General features: G+C 42.7%; 1 protein-coding gene across 4 annotated transcripts in view; it reads left to right on the forward strand.

Moving 5' to 3' along the window:
* The window catches only part of CPZ (carboxypeptidase Z), a 78457-nt gene that overhangs the window by 12172 nt on the left and 41592 nt on the right, over window positions 1–24693 (forward strand). For all 4 annotated transcript variants that reach the window (XM_084626750.1, XM_084626752.1, XM_084626751.1 and 1 more), the window contains exons 2-6: window positions 12367–12390; window positions 13453–13827; window positions 14534–14749; window positions 16757–16953; window positions 17634–17795. In XM_084626750.1, coding sequence (XP_084482876.1) covers window positions 12367–12390; window positions 13453–13827; window positions 14534–14749; window positions 16757–16953; window positions 17634–17795 — 974 coding nt within the window. The remainder of the gene's footprint in view (window positions 1–12366; window positions 12391–13452; window positions 13828–14533; window positions 14750–16756; window positions 16954–17633; window positions 17796–24693) is intronic.

Here is a 24693-nt window from a genome sequence, read left to right on the forward strand (position 1 = left end):
GATAACACAAATGATCTAATCTGGCTCATTCAATAAACCATAAAGACACCGTTGCATTGTCACATTGAGGTACTTCTGTGGGTCTAGATTCATTAACAATTCTGGGACTGAACCTGCAACCCGACTTCACACAAGATCCCCATTGGCTTTACTACTGACTGCATTAAAATCCACTATAAAGTAAACCATGATACTGGAAATATCTATAGAGTCACATTGGCTGGGTGAGGGTTAATCCTAGCTGCCTGTGTCTTTCACCACTGAATCATCTGAGAGGGGGAGAAATGTAAGCTTGGCACTAGAATGGCTGCATTCTAGATTTTCAAGTTTGCCTTTACAAATTGAAAGCAGAAGAGTATATTATAGAAAGCACTCAGGCAGCTCCAACCAGCTCTTCAAAAGTGGGATTTTATCCATATTTTTAAATACAAGACGTACTCTCCCAAACTTTATTGCACCTCCTGCAGAGCAACCAGGGATAACAATAAACACAACACATACAGGGTCCACTGGATCTGGAAGACAATCGGTTCTTTGTACCCATCAGTTCTGTTTGAGGAAGGGTCTAAAATTGGGGAAACAATGACATGAAAGGGAGCAATGTCTCTGCAGCATTCGCCCTATGCAAGTCCCTGCTCAACACCCGTAAAGGACGGGATCACTAGGAGCAGGGCTCCGGGTTAACCACAGGAGCTGGCAGATATCAATGCTCTGTGCATCCGCTCCAATTTCATGGGCCTCTAAAATGGAGTGTGTGTGGAGGGGCTGATCTGGTATGGTCAGTGGCACGGCTTGTGCAGGAGCCTCCCTGAGACAGAACACAGCAGGCAGAGCACTGCAAAGTATGGCATCTCTGTGCAGAGCCCCAGGACCTGTGTTATTTCCCTACAGATCCTTGGGCTTTGTGGGGACCAGGGGCCACAGACCCTTCCCCTGGGAGGAGAATGCACAGCAGCAACTTCAGGGAGCTGCCCTCATGGAGTTTTGTACTGACCGTTTCACGGGCAGGGAGGGTTTGGCCCAGGTAAGTGCATCCCTGATTATTTTTAAGTATGGGCCCTGGACAATTATTTTTGTCCCATGCTGAATCATAACTTCTTGATTATGTGCAAGCATTGGAATTTGGGATCATGATAGTTTCCAAAGAACTATTTAATCAGAAATGCACATTTGGGATGGGCTTTGCAACATTTCTGTCCTCTGTTTTTATGTACATGAAATACTAATCTCTTTATCAGAAACACAGCAAACTAAGTAGCAAATCTCTAACAATCTCCTTTGTAGAGCTATCTATGGAGCCAATTGTATGATGACATAAGTAACTTAACTTGACTTGGGCATTGCATCCGTGTTACTGACAGCAGATTTCTGCTCATTATCTAAAAATTAGAATATCTTTTTGTGTCAACTTTATTTGTTTATTAATAGATCTATCTAATCAGCATTCTGCTTGGTAACATTAATGCTACTGTTGGTAATTTGAGTGGAGCATGGGAAAAAAAACTGGACCTGTTGTCTTGGATACCTGGATCCTGGATGACAGCAAATGGCTTGTACAGTTGTGCATTTTTCATGAGCTTGTCATTAAGAACCCCTGGTTTTATAGGAAGCAAAATCTCCAATTTACTTGGCTGAATGATGGAATGAACAAGGAAGATGATTGATTGCATTATAATCTTTTGTTGCATGAAATCATCCATCAGAAACTGCAGTACTTATTGGTCTGCCGCACTCACTAACGCCGACCACAAATTAGTCTTCACCAATTTCCGTTTCAGACAAAAGAGCATAGGTAAAGCAACTGTTGGGTTACCAAAATTCGAATGATCTAATCTAGAAATCAATAGCATTCATAACCACTATGGAGTTAAAATCCTGAACACGTTGGAGAGGCTATCAGAATATATTGATGCTGAATCCACCTGAACAGACTTTAGATCTCAGATAATTGATGCAGACATGACTCTTATTACTCCATCCCAAAAAGCCAGGAAGCACTGGATCTCTGTTAATATTTTAATCATCGTTGAACAGAATCACATATGAGAGGTGATACGATCATATGTCATAAGCTAAATGACTCTCATCATAAATCAATGTGCACTAACTGAAAAGTTTTTCTGGAAGCCAAAGCCATCTCACTCGAGGAAACTTCTGCCAGGAACAATGTAGCCTCCCTTCTATAAACACTTGTGCAACCTCACTCACAAGAAAAGTCATTCATTTGGTGTAGTCTACTCCAGTTTTTGTCAGCTAATCAATGAAAAAGTGGAGTTCATGGCAGGCTGAAGGGAACATTTCTGACAGCTGCTAAATGCACCTTAGTTTCTTTGGACCCTGACATTAAGGCTGCTGCCAAGTTGACCCATTTAGCACAAAACTATCCTGGTGAATTCACTATCGCTGAAATCACAGTGCTGTAAAGCTGCTGAAGTGAAATAAGGCAGCAGGAATCTGTGAAATTCCTGTGGCATTATTAAAAAGTGCAGGACCAACTATTCTTTTGTGGCTGCAGACACTGTTCATTATCAAAATAATATAATATTTTACCACTTTGCAAACGTAAAGGCAGCAAATGAGACTTTTATAACTATTCAGGCATTACTCTTCTATGCATCCCAGGGAAAGTTTTTTCTTCTCTGTTGTTGGTCTCAGCTGATGGTATCTTAAGGAGTTAAGAGAAGACCACAACAAGCTGGCTTCACTCCTGGCCATTCCATGACAAAGCAAATCTTCCCAGTGCACTAGCTTATCGAGAAGGCATGAGAATTCAAGGACCCATTCACATTGCATTTCTGGATATCAAGGCTGTGATTGACTCTGTATCGCTTTGGCTGAGCTTGAAATTTGTAGGCCTCCCTGGCAAGCTTTGTGGAATATTCTGTCTTCTAACTACTGCTAACTCCTCAAGCTGCATTCTTGTAAGTGGAAAAAGAACTGCCATCTTCTGAATTAGGTCAGGTGTTTGACAAGGATGCCTTGCTGCCCTAGATCTCTTCAATGCCATCATCGATTACATGCTACACCACACACTAAGGAAATGCAGATTAGGCATTCCCCTTGATGAGGAACCTCACTGACACTGATTTTGCTGTCAATATAGTGCTAGTTGTTGAATCAATGGATGGGCTAGTTGCAGCAATTAAAGCCCTAGGAAGGTCAGTGACAAAAGTCATCCTCAAAATTAATTGTAATCAAACCAAAATTCTTCCTGATAGGTATTTTGAACACACTGAAGGCACTAGCCCCTTCGTGGGTGACCACCCAGTCAAGATTGTTGGTGATATCACCTACCTCCACTCTACTGTTAATAACATGGGTGGCACTGAGAAAAAACTTGAAGCCCACACTGCAGAGTGTCATCAGTAATGGGGTGCCTCATCAGAAATGTCTTTTGCAAACCGAACACCCTGATACGTACAGAGATGAAGCTGAGGATATATAATGTTTTGATGGTCAGTATTCTGACCGATGGGACTGAAAAAAGGCCTCTCACTGAAAAGAAGTTGGACACAGATGAAGCATCAAATGGTATGGATTCCAGTAGAAGGAAGAGATCCATTTTCTAACTAATGAAGTCCTGTTCTCTCAAATGGTGACCCAACGCTCTCTAAGGTGTTTTGGTCATTTGCTCAGAATGCCTTCCAACTTCCCTGTGAGAATCACCTTTAACTTTGACCCAATGAAAGCAGGATGGAAAAAGACTCCTGGAAGACTTAAAACACAATGGCAGAATGATGTCAACAGTTGGCATTCTATCCCATAATGTGCTCTATCTGGATCAGGACAGAAAATGATGGAGACACATAATGCAATTGCTGTCCTCCATACTGCCCAACCAACAGCATGAGAAGTAACTTAATCTAACCTTAACTACCTAATTAGCTAATTTTTCATGGGAATATGCCACAGAGTTTGTTGTAGGAGATCATATTTCTGAATCATCAAGTCTCTGAAACCTACCGAACAGTGGTCAACATTAGAGCTAGTTGGAAAAATTTCATCAAAACGGTTTTCCATCAGAAAATGCTTTTTTAACAAAACCTATTCTTTGTGAGAAATTGTATTGATTTGATGAAATTGTTATAAGAAAATGGGAAAAGCATTGTGAAAATGTTAAAATGTTCTCTCTCAATATTTTCAGAACAAAAAGGTTTAAGTTTACTTTATTTTATATTAAAAATTAAAAAGTTTGAAATTGAAATGAAACAGTTCAAATTTATCAAAACAAATTTTTGATTGACCTGAGGAAAAAAAATAGAATTTTGTTCCATGAAAAATTTCAAAATTTTGGCTTTTCATCCCGAGATGTGATGATTCCCCTCAACCCCCCAAATCTCAACATTGTTGATGGGCCAGAGAATTTGTTTTCTGACAAACTCTAGTCAGTATGTGAAGTTTCAGGTGAAGAAAAGAAGTCCAAGAACAATCCATAAGGCATCTAGCAAATATTCAGTGTTGTATATAATGGGGGAGGGAAGCCCTCCTGACTTCTGTAGATAATCAGTTTATGCTCTGAAGCATGAGACTAGTTTACCCCGCTCATAAAATATATATTTACATATATTACTGCTCCCAAAATTATCTGGCCCTTGTGTGAATCCAGCCACTGTATATGACTTGGTGAGTGTTTCCATCTCTTCCTTCAATTGCCATCATGGCAACTTTCCTTATGGCCAGCTGAGCAGGGACTAGGTAGCTGCTAAATTTAGCAAGTCTGCTGCTTCTTGGATGGCCAGGAAGGAAGGAACCAGCAGTATTATAGCAGTTTCAGCTTGCTATGTTTTTCTCTTTGGGTTTCTCCTCTTGTCCCCAGTTGCTGCTAGAATACCTTTTACTGCAGGTGAATGGGAAGAATAGTGAGTTTCCACTGATACTAGTTTTAAGCCACATATCACACTGACTGATGGGTACAACGTTCCTGGTCAGCGATGGAATAGAGTTTGACAAAGTGTGCATGCCCAACTGTTTCATTTAATGATCAAGGTCTGTTAGAAAGAAAAACACAAGGGGAATATGACAGAGACACTCACATCTCCTGAGTGCCCCTTATGGGATCGGTGTGGTGCTGCAATTTTTTCCCCCCCTGTAGGTTGCCAACCTCATTAGGTGGGTCTTTGGTGGCTCAGCCCTCCAGCCAAGTCATACAGTCAAAAAGGAATGAACCCCTTCCGGCATAGTAAAGTGTTCAACTAACTGTCAGCCCTCACCTGGGTCTTAAACCCAGTCTCTGGGCCTTTTAAATCCCATCCTTCACTTGGGCTTCTAAACAAGCCTTGTCTCTTTATCCATAGAATATTGAATATAGAATCTCTATGGATAGTAATTCCATGCTCGAATGATAAGAATATAGCAATAAGGATATATTACCGACCACCTGATCAGGATGGTGACAGTGACTGTGAAATGTTCAGGGAGATTAGAGAGGCTACTGAAATAAAAAACTCAATAATAATGGGGGATTTCAGCTATCCCTGTATTGACTGGGTACATATCAACTCAGGACGGGATGCAGAGATAAAGTTTCTTGACACCTTAAATGACTGCTTCTTGGAGCAGCTAGTCCTGGAACCCACAAGAAGAGAGGCAGTTTTTTATTTCATCTTAAACGGAACACAGGATCAGGGCCAAGAGGTGAATATAGCTAGACCATTTGGTAATAGTGACCATAATATAATTAAATTTAACATCCCTGTGGCATGGGAAAAACCACAGCAGCCCAACACTGTAGCATTTAATTTCAGAAAGGGGAACTACACAAAAATGAGGAGGTTAGTTAAACAGAAATTAAAGGTCATAGCACCAAAAGTAAAATCCTTGCAAGCTGTGTGGAAACTTTTTAAAGACACCATAATAGAGGCTCAACTTAAATGTATACCCCAATTTAAAAAAAAAAAACATAGTAAGAGAACAAAAAAAGAGCCACTGAGGCTAAACAACAAAGGAAGAGAAGCAGTGAGAGGCAAAAAGGCATCCTTTTAAAAAGAGGGAGTTAAATCCTAGTGAGGAAAATAGAAAGGAGCATAAGCTCTGGCAAATGAAGTATAAAAAATTATTCAGAAGACCGAAAAAGAATTTGAAGAATAGCTAGCCAAAGACTCAAAAAGTAATAGCAAAAAAATGTTTAAATACATCAGAAGCAAGACGCCGGCTAAACAACCAGTGGGGCCACTGGATGATCGAGGTGCTAAAGGAGCACTCAAAGACTATAAGGCCACTGTGGAGAAACTAAATGAATTCTTTGCATCGGTCTTCAAGGTTGATGATAGGAGGGAGATTCCCAAACCTGAGTCATTCTTTTTAGGTGACAAATCTGAGGAACTGTCCAAGATTGAGGTATCGTTAGAGGAGGTTTTGGAACAAACTGATAAACTAAACAATAATAAGTCACCAGGACCAGATGGTATTCACCCAAGAGTTCTGAAGGAACTCAAATGTGAAATTGCAGGACTACTAACTGCCGTCTGTAACCTATCATTTAAATCAGCTTCTGTACCAAATGACTGGAGGATAGCTAATGTAATGCCAATTTTTAAAAAGGGCTCCAGAGGTGACCTGGGCAGTTACAGGCCAGTAAACTTGACTTCAATACCGGGAAAATGGTTGAAACTATAGTAAGGAACAAAATTGTCAGACACATAGAAGGATCTCTCAAAACTGGATGACTGGGCAACAAAATGGCAGATGAAATTCAATGCTGATAAATGCAAAGTAATGCACACTGGAAAACATAATCCCAACTATACATATAAAATGATGGGGTCTAAATTAGCTGTTACCACTCAAGAAAGAGATCTTGGAGTCATTGTGGCTAGTTCTCTGAAAACATCCACTTAATGTGCAGTGGCAGTCAAAAATGCTAACAGAATGCTGGGAATCATTAAGAAAGAGATAGATAATAAAATGGAAAATATCATATTGCCTCTATATAAATCCATGGTACGCCCACATCTTGAATACTATGTGCAGATGTGGTCGCCCCAGCTCAAAAAAGATATATTGGAATTGGAAAAGGTTCCGAAAAGGCCAACAAAAATGATTCAGGGTATGGAACGACTGCCATATGAGGAGAGATTAATAAGACTGGGACTTTTCATCTTGGAAAAGAGACGACTAAGGGGGATATGATAGAGGTCTATAAAATCACAAATGGTGTGGAGAAAGTAAATAAGGAAGTGTTATTTACTCCTCATAACACAAGAACTAGGGGTCACCAAATGAAATTAATAGGCAGCAGGTTTAAAACAAACAAAAGGAAGTATTTTTTCACACAACACACAGTCAACCTGTGGAACTCCTTGCCAGAGGATGTTGTGAAGGCCAAGACTATAATGGGTCAAAAAAGAACTCGATAAATTCATGGAGGATAAGTCCATCAATGGCTATTAGCCAGGGTGGGCAGGGATGGTGTTCCTAGCCTCTATTTGCCAGAAGCTGGGAATGGGCAACAAGGAATGGAACACTTGATGATTACCTCTTCTGTTCATTCCCTTCAGGGCACCTAGCATTGGTCACTGTTGGAAGACAGGATACTGAGCTAGATGGACCTTTGGTCTGACCCAGTATGGCCGTTCTTATGTTCTCTTTCATGGGGCATAGGCCATTTTCCCAGTGGCCAGTGGGGAAATCTAGGCCTGCCCACTACTCTGGATCCCAACAGAGGGACCCTATGAACAGCAGGCATGTATGTATTGCTTCCTTTGATTAGTTGCTACTGCATTCCCTGGGCCTCTTCCCACCTGGTCCCTTTATATCCGGTAATTACTACTCCCCCAATAATAGTAAATGTAGCCAGATGAGCTCCTGTGGTCAGAGTAGAGCACCTTTCCTCACCCTTTTGGTCCCAGTCAGGAACTGACCTGCTAAGGCCCTGCACCTTTTATCTGAGCTTGCGGAGTCTCATAGACAATGTTACAAATCTGACCATGCAGCTGCTAAATGACACTTGCTGGGAGAGCCGCATTGGCAGCATAAGGCCAGTGAGGTACCAAGTGACTGAGGTTTACAATGCCCTAATGTAACTGCCGCAGTTGAGTAAAGCCAAGGCTGGAATCTGAGACAAGGTGCAAAGCCTGGCAAACTATATAGCTGACTTTAAATTTCTGGTCTCAATTGTGGGTTGGCACGATATCTTGATATCTTGTTCCAAGTAAATGTTGTTGGCAAGACATTACAAAATCAGTCAATGGACATCGCGACTGCTACTACTTTGATGAGAAGCTGCCTTGATTTCATTGTGGCCTACAGAAATAACGGATTAAAAGATGTCATCACTGCTGCCAAAGAAATGGTGGCAAACTTAGGAGTTGAGCCTATCTGCAAGGGAATGCGTATTCATCGGAAGAACAGACAGTTTGGTTACAAGAGCAGAGATGGGTTGATGAAAAAATCCAAGAGGGAGTTTTTTTGCTTGCGTATTGACACTGCTCGAGTGTCCGTCAAAGACAGGTTTGGACAAATGAAGCACCACAAAAAGACCAGGTTTTTTTTTTGTATGATCTTAACAAGCCGCTGGTGGACTGGAAAATACTCTTGAACAATCGTATGGAGTTTCACCAGATGCTGACACATGGGGAATGTTCGGATGTCAACGATAAAACCTCTGTCGAATTGGACAACATCCATCATGCTTTGCCACACGAGAAGCACTCTCCAGTCCAAGTTCTACAATTCATTCATGATGCAGAGCTGAAGGACACTTTTCCTAATGTGTGGAAAGCTTTGAGGATTCTGCTCATGCTGTGGGTCACATTTGTGAGTGGTGAGCACAGCTTTTCAAAGCTCAGGCTCATTAAAACATATCTTTGATCAATGATGGATGACCAGAGACTGACATCACTTGCTATTTTATTGCTTGAAAATGCCATTGACCAGTCTTTGGATCTCTCTGATGCTGTGCTTCAGTTTGTGAGGGTAAAGGTGAGAAAAGTGACCTTTTGAACTAAAGGAGTAGGGTTAATATTTTAAGGCTATCATCTACTGTAACACTTACTGTAACGCTATTTAATACTGGTCCTCCCAATGTTGGTGCACAGTTCAATTTCTTGTACATTTCATCACAGTTTCAAGTACATTTCAGTTATTCTTAAAATTTAAAAGTTTCTGTAAGCTTAGAAGAAACAAATTTTTATTTGCTTATCTATGACATGAATAAATACAGATTTACAGATTGTAGTGTGCAAATTTATCTTCTTATATGCCACGGATAAATCTGCATGCAAATCATGCATCCAAGTCATGAAATGGGCTACAGGTGCAATAAAAATAAGGCATTCAAAAATTTAACAAATAGGGGGAGGAGAGTGCTGAAGATGCTCCTCGCCTGGGGTGCCATTTGGTCTCAGGCCAGCCCCGGCCTCCAGTAGAGGGTCACGAAGGGCCATATATACCCTATTACAGGGGATTTGTGATTATGGACCAAGACCAATGAAGAACATGAACTTGGGCAAGTCACACAAGCCCTACTTACACTCACCAATGGTTGTCAGTGGCAGTTCCCCCTGCACTGATGCTGAACCTGGTTGACCTGCTAGCGTGGACAGGGAACAATCGTTTTCTGGAAATGATTTTTGTCTCATCCATCCTAACAGGTAACCCATGAAACAAAGGAACTATTGATAATAATCACTGTGGGAAATGGGTCCATTCTGTGAGTGCAGAGAAGAGGCTCTTGAGGCTTGATTTTGAAAAATGTCCTCTGATTATATAGGCAGAAATAATTCCTGGTGCATTTCCCAGTATGAAATATCTGAACACCTGATTTTCCTTTGCATCCTATATGCTACAAAATGCACCCACAGTTACCTCCAGTCATAACATTGTGGATGCAAGAGGCAGGTTTGAGGGTCTCAATACAAAAATTAGGAAATTGGTCTCTCTGTCCCTTAGCTTCTTCAACTGTAACTATAGTTAATAATAACAACCTCACAGGGAGATTGTGAGGCTGAGTTAATGAAAGCACACTTAAATCCTCTGATAGAAGACACTATATAGATCAGGGGCGGACAAACTTTTTGGCCTGAGGGCTGCATCGGGTTTCGGAAATTATATGGAGGGCCGGTTAGGGGAGGCTGTGCCACCCCAAACAGCCAGGCATGGCCCAGCGCCCGCCCCCTATCCCCCCCTGCTTCTAGCCCCCTGACGGCCCCCGCCCCGGGACTCCTGCTCCATCCAACCTCCCCTGTTCCCTGTTGCCCCCCCCCCCGGCACGGGACCCCTGCCCCATCCACCCTCCCCCCTCGCTCACTGTCCCCTGACCACCCCCGGAACCCTCACCCCTGACTGTCCCCCACCACCCCATCCAACCCCTCCTCTCATTCCTGACTGCCCCCCCCAGGACCTCTGCCCCATCCAAATCCCACTTCTCCCTGTCCCCTGACTACCCCCCGCCGCCCCATCTAACCCCCACTCTCCTTCCTCACTGCCCTCCCGGGACCCCTGCCCCCATTCAACCCCCCTGATCCCCACCCTCTAACTGCCCCGACCCTTATCCACACCCCCGCCCCCTAACACCCCCACAACACTCCTGCCCTCTATCCAACCCCTCCGCTCCCTGCCCCCTACCGCGCTGCCTGGAGCACTGGTGGCTGGTGTTGCTACAGCCCCGCCCCCGGCTGGAGCCAGCCACACCACCGCGCAGCACAGAGCACCGGGTCAGGCCGGGCTGTGCAGCTGCACTGCCCCAGGAGCTCGCAGCCCTGCTGCCCAGAGCGTTGCACCAGCGGCAGAGTGAGCTGAGGCTGCAGGGGAAGGGGAACAGCCGAGGAGGGGCCGGGGGCTAGCCTCCCGGACCAGGAGCTCAGGGGCCGGGCAGGAGGGTCCCGCGGGCCGGATGTGGCCCGCGGGCTGTAATTTGCCCACCTCTGATATAGATGCACTAATTATTGTTTATTGTTATTACCATTATCTACCAAGCCAGGACAAAAAGCCTATATGAATAGTATATATTCAAAAAGTTACCACAAGATTATTGGTCACCACTAATTGCTGGTGTCAAAAATTAAATATTTATAATAGTGCAGAGCCGCAGAAATGCTTTACAGAGTAATGTTAGTTGATGATAATTCAGGATACATAACCAGACTCATTTCCCATTAAATTACCCATTGTCAAGATCAAATTCCAGGACTAATTTTGTTTTCATGTTAATGATTTTGCTTTGGTTTCCAGAGAGTGAAAAATTAGTTGGTTTCCAGAGAGTGATTAACAGAGTGAATTCAGATAATAACTGTTAAATATGGTGAGAGTAGTAATTCACGCTTTTCTTAGTGGACATAATGCATTTGGTTTTATAAGAACAAACATGACGAGCTAGCTGCCAGTCTCCCACTGACTACAGCTACATGGCTAGATCCCCAATATACACCAGTGAAAACATATTCTTTGATGTTTATGAGGCTTGCACATAATTGTTACTTCCAATGGGGCACTGAAAAAAACCCAACAGTTTGAGTCTTAATTTAGTAGCATCATTTTGCCTTAGTTGCCAAAGTTAGAAAAGTTAAAAAGGTAGAAGAGGTGGTGGAAGATTTAAAATAAAAAATGTCTAATTGCTTTAGAGAGAAAGGGACATAGATCATGTGTGGGCCTATATATTGTGGTGCTGATAGATTTGTTAGGAGCTCAGTTACTACAGTGTTGAGCATGATATAAATGCTTTAGATTACATTAGATTAGATCAGGGGTTTTCAAATTTGATTACACCACAACCCCCTTCTGACAACAAAAATTATTATATGACCGCAGGAGGGGGGACTGAAACATGAGCCCACCTGAGTCCAACCACTCGGGGGGGGAGGGCAAAGCCAAAGCCTGAGCCCCACTGCCCCAGGTGGGGAAGGGGTCAAAGCTGAAGCCCAAGGGCTTCAGCCCCAGCCAGGGGGCCTATAACCTGAGCCCTGCCTCCCAGGGCTGAATCCCTCAGGCTTTGGCTTGGGCCCTGAGCCACAGCAAGTCTAAGCCAGCCCTGGCAACCCCCATTAATGGGGTCATGACCCACTTTGGGGTCCCGACCCAGTTTGAGAACCACTGGATTAGATTGATATTCCTGACAATAATGGTCATATTCTTCCTGTCTGGAATGTCAGCGGGACACAGGAGAGCGGAGGTTTTGACATCACACTGAACTTTTCCTTTCCTTCCGCACAAGCCACAGTAATATTGCATTGTGTTTCCCTTTGGTATTCAAGGCCATTAACTGATTGCCACATACCTTTGCGTCTGTAAAAAGTCTCTTAACTAGACATGTTTAACTCTGAGTTCAAACATTTGAGATGCAGCAAGAACTACAGTACTAGACAGGTATTGCAGCAGCCCTTCTCTCCTGTTCATGATGCTAATCCCTATTTATTTTCTCTTTATTTGCAGGACAATGCCAAACAGGAGGAAAAGGTATGGCATAGCTTCTCTTTCTCTCCCCACCTGCCCCTCCCAGGGCTCTCAGCACCCTGAGTATTTCCTAGTTATTTCCTTGTTATTCTTTCCTTCAGCTGGATGCAGCTGATCCTGGACCCTGGCAATACTGCTCCATGCATTGGCCCTAGTCAGGTACTAGAGAGCAATGGGAGATGTTCTCTCTCTCTCCCAGGGCAAGAGTTTGCTTCCACTACTGTGATATCATCTCGTACCAGCCTGGGACCTCAGCACAGAGTGTAAGACTCAGACTTGGACATCCAAGTTGCCCAGTGTCGTAGTATCCAATAACTCTACCATACGTGATAAATACCAGTTTATCCTTTTGTTTTTTTAATTGGTTAAATGTTGCAAAAACATTTCTACTTTCTAGAATTTTTTAAATGAATCTGCTTTAGCCCATATCCTACAGTACAAATGTATGGTAGAAGGCAGATGTCAGCCACCTTTTCAGCTCCACCATGCTGGGGTTGATATGCTCAAGCTCTTGTCCCTGGTGTGATATAGAGCAGTCTTGGGGTTACTCTAACTTACACCAGTTGTCCATCTCAACTGTTTTCTCTGGCCATGCTACCTATTCTGGCCCCAGGGGGATTCCACATGACAGGGGAGTCCGCAGGCATCCAAACTCTCAAAGCACCCACTGTGGTGGCCAGAATCTGTCCATTTAACTATTTCAAATTTTGAATTTGTAAATACACCAGAAATCTGATTTTAAAAGTTAGAATCAGCCAATCAGAGAACAGAAATATGACCATGTGACCAACAAAAATTGAAAATCTAATTGAAATTTTGAATACTGGCTCCTTGCAATGAACTACTCACAAACAAGCCACTGACTAAGAATCATTTCGCAAATAGTTTCAAACAATAAATATATCTGAGAATATTGTGATCAGTTGCCATACAATCTGTGAACAGCAAATAGATTAACTTAACTGAGCCTGTTATTCAATACATATTATTTGAGCAGCTGTATTGGATTCAGTGTGATTAATTAGCAAGGTATTTTTCACATGTTCATCTTATCATTTCTTGTAGCAAAATGCGTGGACATCACCTTAGGCTCTTGTGGTGACGTTCCCTACACCAAAACAATGTATCCTAATTTGCTGGATCAGAAGTCCAGAGAAGTGGTTGAATTCAGCTCTGAATATATTCTCATGAGTGTGCTACACAACTTGCTTCAGGGAGAATGTAATCCTGATCTGAGACTCTTGAGCTGCTCAATACTGGCCCCACAGTGTGAAAAAGACAAAATGATAAAGCCCTGCAGACACGTCTGTGAAAACCTGAGAAAAAATTGCCTTCCTGCATTTGACACAATAGACATGGCTTGGCCCTACTTCTTAGACTGTGATCGCTTCTTTGCTGGTGAAGAAGAAGGTTGTTTTGATCCACTGGCAAAGCTACGAGGTAAGAACTGAAGCTATACAGGCACATCATAAGAAACTATCCATGATCGCTACAATATATCGACAGATTTTGTATTATATCTTAAAATCTTACCTGAAATTTTAGAACAACAGGAAATGCACAATACTAACTAGCTCATGGAAGGTAAATTGCCTTTGTGAATGTTATTTTTTTGTTTAGCGGTATATAGTGCAGGTGACTGAAGTCAGTTGAATTACACCAAGGATGACTTTGATCCAATAGATTTAAAGGACCAGTCTCTATGCTGAAGGCTGAAGTTTACCTGTGTACTACAGGCTGGTTTTTAGCTGGTGAAGCTCACAGCAAATATGGCTGCACATCTTAAAACATCTGTCACCGTGCAAGTGCAGTAGCTGGTTTTGGAGACTTGGACTAACATAGTTGGGGATTGGTCCTGCTTTGAGCAGGGGGTTGGACTAGATGACCTCCTGAGGTCCCTTCCAACCCTGATATTCTATGATTCTATGATGCTATGATTCTACCTCACACGGAAGAGCAAATGGAGGAGGTTCTTGTTCAGATCTAATGTCTTGATTCAAGTCATTTCTAATTTCCATACTTTTATTATTGGAAATGTATGCTTTATGAACAGAGGGGCAGGTGTTTGTTCACTGTATCTTGATAACCCCACTCCGGCACAAACTTTTTGACCTCACTTAGTTGCAGTTATAATTTTTCTCTGCAGGGGAGCCAGAATTAGCTGAGGAAGATTTACTTGTGGAGGTGCCTACAACTTTAATTCAGTTCACCCATCATTCGTATTACAAAATGGTGAGCATTTTGAAGAAGACTGCTTCTAGGTGCTCCCACATTGCAAGAACTTACAGCATTGGCCGTAGCTTTGAAGGGAAAGACCTTTTTGTGATTGAGTTTTCAACCAATCCTGGACACCATGACCTGAGTGAGTAATAATGCTCCCAGCTGCAGTGTGGACATAACTCTGACAGCTAGCCTCTTAGGGTGAGATATGGTGAACTTCTATCATGTTCCCTATAGATTAGTAGATTTTAAGGCCAGAAGAATCATTGTGATCATTTAGTCTGACCTTCTGCATAGGACTTCCCTAGATTAATTCCGGCTTCAAGTCCAATAGCTGTCACTGAAATAGAACATATCTTTTAGAAAAAACATCCAATTCTGATTTTAAAATTTCCAGTGATGGAGAATACATCACCACTCTTGGTAAGTTTATTCAATGGTTAATTACCCCCCCTTCAATATTTTACCCCATTTCTAGTTTGAATTTGTCTAGCTTCAACTTCCAGCCATTTAACCTTGTTATACCTTTCTCTGATAGATTGAAGAGCCCTGTGTTATCAAAGGTCACACAGGAAGTCTGTAGCAGAGTAGGGATCTGAATCTCCCAAGTCCCATGTTAGAAGCCTAAGCACTAGGCCATCTTTCACCTCCAATTAAAAGAACAGTAGGAGCACTGTCCTTAATACTATAATGTTCCATTGGCCAGTTGAATGGTTAGGTAGCCTACAAACCAGTAAATAAACATGTTTTAAAATAAAACCATAATTCAACATGTTTTATCGTAAAAATGATACATTAGCAGGCAATTACACCATTCTGAACCGCATAACGGGGCTTTTAAGAGGGCAAAAATAACTCCCAGAGCAGGAGACCTTCATGACCTATGTAAAGCTGGTATGAAGGCTCGACTCCATCCCTCCTCCCTGCTTCAGGCATACAGAGTTTGTTATGGTTAGAGAGAAAGTTGAGGTTGCAGACTGGGAAAAGGGAAGGGGTGTGGCTAGAATGCACTGCACTACAGCTATGCTCTAGTTTCCATGACCCATAGGGAACCATGAGATGCAGAGCATAATATAGGGGCGTCCTGAGGCTACTCTAACTTACACCAGTGGCGTCATAGGCCCCAGAATAGAATTTAAAGCTACATTTGCACCCTAACCTGATTCCTGCTCCAAACACAGGGATGGTCTAACAGAGAATCAAGGCCATAATACTATATACATGCTGTTGTTGTATACTTGGTTTCAGAATCTATGGTGATGTGTGCATGTGGCAGGCAAGGTGGCTCTGTAGCGCCTCCTTCAGCGCCACACATTGTATTACATCCACTCCCCATCTTGGTTTGCAAAGTTTGGCCACCTGCTTGAGGTAGGGTAACCTGTGCAGTAAGCTGGGCATCAGTTTCCAAAGAAAAATAGCAGCTCAGGATTCGGCTGTCTGCCACTTTAAACAAAGAAGAAAAAATCCTTCAGAATGCAAGTGCTTACTTGCTGGACTTAGAGTCAGGTCCTGGCCTGGGCTCTCGGTTAGCACTTAGGTGCTCCTCCTGTGTCCCAGTCTCACTCAGCTCTGCCCTCAAGGAAAAGCTGGCCAAACGTCCTAATTGGCCTGCTGACTCTTGATAGGTCAATATTTCCTTCTGGCCCTTCTACGTCTCTGGAGGACTGCCTTGTTGGTCACCTGGTGTAGATGGATTTTCCTTGGGCACGGAGTGTCAGGACTCTCATGCCTCCAGCAGAGCGTAGAGAAGGCCTGATAGATCCCATCACAGTGTAGTCTAGCTGATGTCTGAGCCAATTATTCTTTTCCTAGATGTTTTTGTTTGCAGTCCTCTGAAAATACTCTGATTTACAGTTAGTTTTAGCTGTTCTCATCATTAACTGCAGTGATTGCCTCATAACATTTGTGAATTCTTAACAAATAGTTCACTTTATTGTATAAAGAAAATATATTTAATTTGTTAACTGACTTGAAGTTAGTGCAAATGGATCTGGAATTGACATGATGTTTACAGGAAAATGCATGTTAAATTACTGTAAATAAAACTCACTGACTCATCTGTCAGCTATCTGCGTTGGAAGGCTTTGGGAAGGCATCCAAATGTTCTCAGAATTACAACAAATCATCTCATTACTCCATCTTTTCACAGTGAAGCCAGAATTTAAGTATATTGGAAACATGCATGGAAATGAAGTTGTTGGAAAAGAATTGTTAATATACCTTGCACAATACTTGTGCTCTGAATATCTCCTTGGGAACCCCAGGATCCAGACTTTGATAAACAACACTAGAATTCACCTTCTGCCTTCACTGAACCCAGATGGGTATGAACTTGCTGCAGAAGAGGTAAAAGACTTTTTGCAATGAAGTGAATATGTTGTAAAATTACCCTGCAAAAGAGAAAAGAAAATCTGGGGTTTGCGGGATTTAGGTTTTGACAATAGTTGACTAACAGATTTTATTCCCATCTGATTTGATGGGTGGCTGCTCTATAGTGCCCAGATTAACAAAACTAACAGGTAATTTGGACCAGATTTTGCATTGTTCCTGCTTGCATACTGGAGGTTTGATACAGATGAAAGTCTGTTTGGACATTCAGCAGCCTGCCCTATCAATATTTGGGCAAAATGCCCAAGAGCCAATTATGACATTTGAAATTGCTCCTTTTATTTTATACAAACTTTTCGTTTAATATATTTTCTTCCTCAGCTAGAAGATCAAATGTAATTAAATATTAATATTTATTATGTTTGCTGAGCCCTGATTTAAACCTGTTTAACAGTTGTTGTGTTTGACCTCTGAGTCACATCCGTGGTGCTCACACGTGCTTTTGAGGGCCTTTGGGATAAAGGGTGTTCTATAAATAAATATATTATTTCCACTCTCTGGACACTTTTAACAAATCTCCGGTGCCTTTTTGGCATTTCAAACTTCCAGTTGGTCATTAGCAAATAACATTTTTAAAACCCCAAACATTATGAGACAGACAGGATTGGATCTATTTAATTGGCTTCTTTCTTTATTAGGGAGCTGGTTACAATGGATGGATTAATGGACGTCAAACTGCTCAGAACCTTGATCTTAACAGAAATTTCCCTGACTTGACATCTGAAGTTTACAACAGAGCCGGGCTCCGATGGGCACGCCTAGACCACATCCCCATTCCCCAGTCCTATTGGGAGGGTAAGGTATGAATTACAGACCTTTTATCAAATATTTTGTATAAAGGCTCAGATAATTATGAATATTTAAAAAAATCAGTACGAAGTTATCCTTGATGCTTGTTTGAGCTTAATATTATTATTCTTATAAGGAGGACTAGTTGGATGTGCATAGGATTTGTATGATAAGTCATGGGCTGATCTTGGAAGAAAAGGCAAAAGTCTCAAATGACTAGCAAACAAAAATGTCACAAATAACAGGTTTCTGTATTTAATTAAACTATACGCTATTGTACAACAGAATCAATTTGATTTTTAGAAGGGCTGAGCACCCACAACTCATATTGACTTGATTATTAATTAATTATTATTATTAAATGTATTATTTGTATTGCGGTAGGGTCTATCAGCCCCAGTCATCGCTCGGTGCTGAACAGACAGAACACCAAGCTGGTCCCTGCCCCATGGAGCTCACAGTGACTTCATTGGGAGTTACGTATCCTCAGCATTTCTTGAAAATGACCAAGTTGACATTTTAACAAACAGCTCAAGTAACTGAAGCTGTTATCTCAATGCCTACTCATTTCCCGCCCCCCACCCCCCAGCAGTACTGGAAGGTGGGTGGGAGAAAGCAGCTGTTACCTCTCCTCCCCGGTACTGGGAGCAGCAAAAGGAACACTGGGCCTGAAGTTAATCATCAGCAACTTAAGTAAGTCATGTGCTTGCATAGCAATAGTGTGATATTCAGGAGTGTTTTAGCTCCTAGCCCCAGTCACAGGACAGGTGTACCAAAGGCTATACCCCTGTCATGGGGCAGGGAGCGGTTTCCCTCAGCTCCAGTGGCTGCAGTTGCAATTCATCTCCCTACAAACAGAGGAAACACAGAATCCATCACCTACTGTAAGTGTGAGGCAAAACACTAGCCCTGAGTCTGAGAGCTCCTGCTCTCTCTTCAATTCCCCATGCAACCCTGGTTTTCGTTTGGGTGGGTTTTCAGTGAAATTGGTTCAGTTGTTTGCCAGCATGCAATCCCAAATGTTCAAAGTCCTAGAAAGGATGGATGATTCAGAAATTACGATGCTGGCAGGGGACTCTGGGGAGTCTCTGCTTCTCCACAAACCTTCACCATGGGCAAGTCATTTAGTCTCTTTGAGCCTCACTTCCCCATCTGTACAATGCGGATAATAGCACTGCCCTACCTCACAGGGGTGTTGTGAGAATCAATACATTACAGAGTGTGTGTTGCTCAGATACTACCATAATGGGGGCCATAGAAACCCACACCTTCAGTGACAGCTGAGAGAAATGTGCTGGCTATGTGCTGATCCTGCAAGGTATGCCATGTAGATGGAGCCCTGAGCCCAGTTGACTTCTCTCGATGCTCTGCATAGGCATAGAAGCCCCCTGTGTGGAGCAGCTGGTAGGATCAGGGCCTTGATGATTTTCAGCTTTCAAATGAACTAATAAAGAGAGATGGTGGATGGCAAATAGGGGGCTTGTGAAACACAGCACACTGCAAGCCTCAGAGCACAGACTGAGGGAGCCTCAGAAGAGAAGAAATGGCCTTCATAGAACTAGATAAAATTTCTTTGATGAATAGTTTATTACCATCCTCCTCCCAAACAAAAGGCAATTTCAGATAGACTGAAACTGTTCATGAATTAGGGTCAAACATGGCAAAGTGAAATGTCTGAGTTTTCATTTAGAACTGATGTTTTGTTTAGAAATGTAGCTAGATTTAACTTAAAATAATAAAATAAAATAAAAAAATAACAACAACTAACAATAAATCTCTAAAAACCAAAAAGGCAGAAAAACACCCAAAAATAAAACAGACCATTTCATTCAACTTGAAATTAAATTTGCATCTTTGTGTTTTGGTGAGAAACTGAAAAACTGGTGTTTTGGGGTGACCCGAAATTACTTTTTTCCCTCAGAGATTTGTCACTGAACCAAAACAATCAATTATTCGCTCAGCTCCAGCATTAGAGCATTTGAAGCAGAGTTGGAGGCCTAGTAAAGAGGTTCCAAGAGACAAAAAGGAGAGGTCCCAAGAGATAATATACGAGGGGGAGAGAAAGAGAGAGAGAGAGATTCCAAACAAAGCAGAACTCTGCTGCCCTGAGAGCTGGGCACCTTTTTTTTCTGTTAATCCCAATAGTGCACAGTCATTGACATTATTTACATTTAAAATAGTGCATTGTTATTGCATTGAGTAATGTCTCTGAAGGACTGAGAAGGGCCTGGGAAGTGGTCTTTGGCCCTGACCATGCAAATAACTCCATGTGGGCAGACCCTGCATCCAGCACAGAGCCTTGTTATTTTGAATGGGGCTCCAAGCAGGTGCAGAGGGGGTCTGCCTATACAGAGCCCTTGGCAGGATCAAAGCCTTGGTGAGCTAACTGCTGGTGCCATTTGGCTAGGGAACTCTGCATTGGACTCTGTCGCCTCCAGAGCTGTGTGCTGTATAATAGGCCATACGTGTGTCAAACACACTTGGGAAAAGGCAGGGAAGAATTGTCACCAGTTTTGCCCAGGCCTATTTGGAAGATTTTCCGCTGCTGTACTATTGTACTGGGCTGTATGCCTCTGCATTAACATTAGATTGGAAGCCTTCCAAGGCAGGGACCAGGACATCTTTCCTGCCTTGTCTACACTTCCAGGAGCTGCAGAACGGAAGTCTCAGCCCAGGAAGAGAGGGGACAAAGAGAGATTTATGCTCATATTCTGCGCTGCTCCGAAGACTGATGCAGCCAACAGCATAAGCTGCAGCAGCTCCTGGCCACTCTGACTTAGCCCAGCCCAGGCTGCCTATGGACTGCGGCCCAGCCCAGAATTCCTCTAACACTATTCACTGCATAATGTTTACATTCTTGCCCCTAGTCTTTTCCCAGTTGCCCTCTGCCATGTGTGTGGCATGCTCCTTAAACATGACTTTATGGTGGGGAGTAGTGTAGGGCCACTTACAGAGTGCCCTGCACTCGTCAGATTCTCCCCCGGACTCCTGTTGTGCCTTTACAGCCCCATATGCCATCACAGTAGCCTACAGAAGCCTGGGTGGGTGACAGAATTTGTCCCTAGGATTTTTGTCCCAAATTTCCCACTGTTGCTACCACAAGTTCTGCTCCCCTAGTGACAGAGAATGTGAGTGCTCCAGTGCAGAAAAGGCATAGGCAGCCACTGGCATTTTAACCCCTCTGTTGTCTCAACCTGCCCTTAACAGAAACAAAACACACAAAGTTACAGCGGGGTTTCAACATACCAGAGGCTACAACCATTCTACTGCAGGCCTTTCACTGCATTTTACAGAGGAATTAGCCATGAAGGAAGTGACTATTTAACACACCACAAACACACAGAGAACTTGTTCCCTCCGTAACAAGCAGCTCAACAACACACAAAGTACCTTCCGATGTGTATTGTGTAGAGAGAGAATGAGAGAACCTGTCATCCTGTGACCTTGAAGGCACACCAAAAACTTCCCTGACAACTACAGTTTCATTTAGCTAAGAGACGAAACTGCATGAATCTTCTCTCTGTCCAGAGTTAACCTACTCCTACAGCAGAGGAAAGTGATCAGGAACAGTCAGCATGGATTCACCAAGGGAAGGTCATGCCTGACTAATCTAATCGCCTTCTATGATGAGATTACTGGTTCTGTGGATGAAGGGAAAGCAGTGGATGTATTGTTTCTTGACTTTAGCAAAGCTTTTGACACGGTCTCCCACAGTATTCTTGTCAGCAAGTTAAAGAAGTATGGGCTGGATGAATGCACTATAAGGTGGGTAGCAAGTTGGCTAGATTGTCAGGCTCAACGGGTAGTGATCAATGGCTCCATGTCTAGTTGGCAGCCGGTGTCAAGTGGAGTGCCCCAGGGGTCGGTCCTGGGGCCGGTTTTGTTCAATATCTTCATAAATGATCTGGAGGATGGTGTGGATTGCACTCTCAGCAAATTTGCGGATGATACTAAACTGGGAGGAGTGGTAGATACGCTGGAGGGCAGGGATAGGATACAGAGGGACCTAGACAAATTGGAGGATTGGGCCAAAAGAAATCTGATGAGGTTCAATAAGGATAAGTGCAGGGTCCTGCACTTAGGACGGAAGAACCCAATGCACAGCTACAGACTAGGGACCGAATGGCTAGGCAGCAGTTCTGCGGAAAAGGACCTAGGGGTGACAGTGGACGAGAAGCTGGATATGAGTCAGCAGTGTGCCCTTGTTGCCAAGAAGGCCAATGGCATTTTGGGATGTATAAGTAGGGGCATAGCGAGCAGATCGAGGGACGTGATCGTCCCCCTCTATTCGACATTGGTGAGGCCTCATCTGGAGTACTGTGTCCAGTTTTGGGCCCCACACTACAAGAAGGATGTGGATAAATTGGAGAGAGTCCAGCGAAGGGCAACAAAAATGATTAGGGGTCTGGAACACATGACTTACGAGGAGAGGCTGAGGGAACTGGGATTGTTTAGTCTGCAGAAGAGAAGAATGAGGGGGGATTTGATAGCTGCTTTCAACTACCTGAGAGGTGGTTCCAGAGAGGATGGTTCTAGACTATTCTCAGTGGTAGAAGAGGACAGGACAAGGAGTAATGGTCTCAAGTTGCAGTGGGGGAGGTTTAGGTTGGATATTAGGAAAAACTTTTTTATTAGGAGGGTAGTGAAACACTGGAATGCATTACCTAGGGAGGTGGTAGAATCTCCTTCCTTAGAAGTTTTTAAGGTCAGGCTTGACAAAGCCCTGGCTGGGATGATTTAATTGGGGATTGGTCCTGCTTTGAGCAGGGGGTTGGACTAGATGACCTCCTGAGGTCCCTTCCAACCCTGATATTCTATGATTCTAAGAGCCATATGAGTTGTTGATGTAATGAGCATCAATTTTGCTAGGGATATGAACCATTTACCTTCGTGAGGGGACGCTATTATGGAACTCAGCTTTGTGCATGTAAAAGCATTAGTATGTCTGCTTCAAAGCCAGCCTTTCAACTGTCATTTACTTAATAGTATTTATTATCCAGCTTATTAAAGTAATTATGCAGGTATTCCAAAGCACCACATGGAGACCGGAAAATTGAAAGCAAGCTCTTTGCCAGTCACATAAACTCAGAAAAACCCCTTCCCTTCCCATAATCCTTGCCCTCACAACAAGCTTTGTTCTCTGTTATTACCAATTATTGTAATAAATGGTCAGAGTTTAAATTGAGAAACATTATCAGAGATTAAATAAATTAAATTGCCTTGATTCATACAGGATTTGGAGGCTTATAGTGGAGGCTGGCAGAAACTGTAGGAAATCTAGTCCAGTTGTTTCTAAAAGAAAAAAAAGAAATAATCTTTACAGACCATGGAGACAGTGGTTAAATACGATATAACTGACAGAAATGGGAATCAGGTTTAAAAAGGGTAATGGCCATTCACTATTTATAGCCAAATTATCTAGTTCCCTTCTAATTGTATCTTAAATTGCGCTTGCAAAATGGATAATTTAAGAATGATTGTCTGTGACTGAAAGGCAAAGGACTTTTGGTGAGTTAATAAACCACATTAAAGAAATAATCTATGAATAGTCAAAGGGTAGAGTCTGATACTATTGATGGAGCTGAACCAGAAGGACGTAGGTTTAAAAATATAGTTTCTTTAAAGCTAAATTGCTATATGGGTTGCAAAACCTAATTGTTTTCCACAAAATTTGCAGCAAGAAAATAATAATGGCGTAAAGTTGTCCTGCAGTAACCCAAGAGGTTGAATACCAACCTCAGGGCAGGCAACGGGGCACAAACCCCAAAATAGGTGTGCTTTTTGTACTTAGATTTCACTAAACCAATTATCAAGTGGAAAGTCATGAAGCACTGTAACAGCCTAACCATGGAGTCACAGACAGTACCCTTGGATACTCCAATCTGTCTTGCCACACAGGCGAGCCTACCTTTGTGATAAATGGTCCCTTACACCAAGGATCACAGCAGTATTCAGGTTACTGTCTGTCCCAAAGGCCCAGTCACTTACCCCAGGTCAGTTGCTCTTTAGATCTCACAACAAAGACAATGCTTGTAGCCAATTCTATAATAAACTATCTAAAGATTTATTAACAGGGAAAAGGAAATAGAGTTCTTTATAAGATGAAAGCAGGAAAACACACACACGAGTCACAGTTTTACATTTGAAAAGGTAATAGAGGTTTCTATAATAAACAAGCTGTATATGTCCTATAGGGCTAACCCATGCTAAGCAGCTGGGGATCCCTTGCTTATGCTTAGAAGCTGTACGCCCGCAGAGTCCAGGAGACATAGAGGTACAGTTCCTTCTTGTTAGGGTTTTTTTATTCTCTTTCCCCCATGTGCTCTAAGCTGTGAACTCAGATGATGGGTGGAATCAACTTGCATAACTCTTCTTCGTGGGCGTGGAGCGAGAGAGCGGAGAAACAAAGTCTTTTGTTCTCTTCAGTGTCCCACAGTAGTCGTTGTGGTGTTGATGGGCCTTCCTTGTTGACCAGGATGTAACAGCTTTGGAGGTCAGCACTTCACACTAGTTAATGTCTCTCTCCTGTCTAGTGATTTAGAATGTCACAGAAGTTTACATTCCAAATGCTTAAATATTACCTTACAATATAGGATACAGGTGCTGTAAGTGAGATTAATACACACAGCAACACACCAGCAATCAAGAAAGTCTTAATACTAAACACAATCTTGTAATTTTAATACCTATTTTAATAATATTAACACAGAGGTGAGCCAGACTGATTCCAGCTAGGTATTTGTTCATATTCGGTTAAGACATGGGGACCGTGGCATGGGCTGGCATCTGGTCTGCCAGCATCACAAACGGGCTCACTGTCTTGCGGAGTATGTAGGTATCTAACAAGGAAGTAGGCGAGAGAGAGAGACATGGAAAGAGATTGAGTTTGGAAGTTCTCTGAATAGGACA

Source organism: Lepidochelys olivacea (genome assembly GCF_965140295.1).
Source record: "Lepidochelys olivacea isolate rLepOli2 genome assembly, chromosome: 4".
Classification (NCBI taxonomy): Eukaryota; Metazoa; Chordata; order Testudines; family Cheloniidae; genus Lepidochelys; species Lepidochelys olivacea.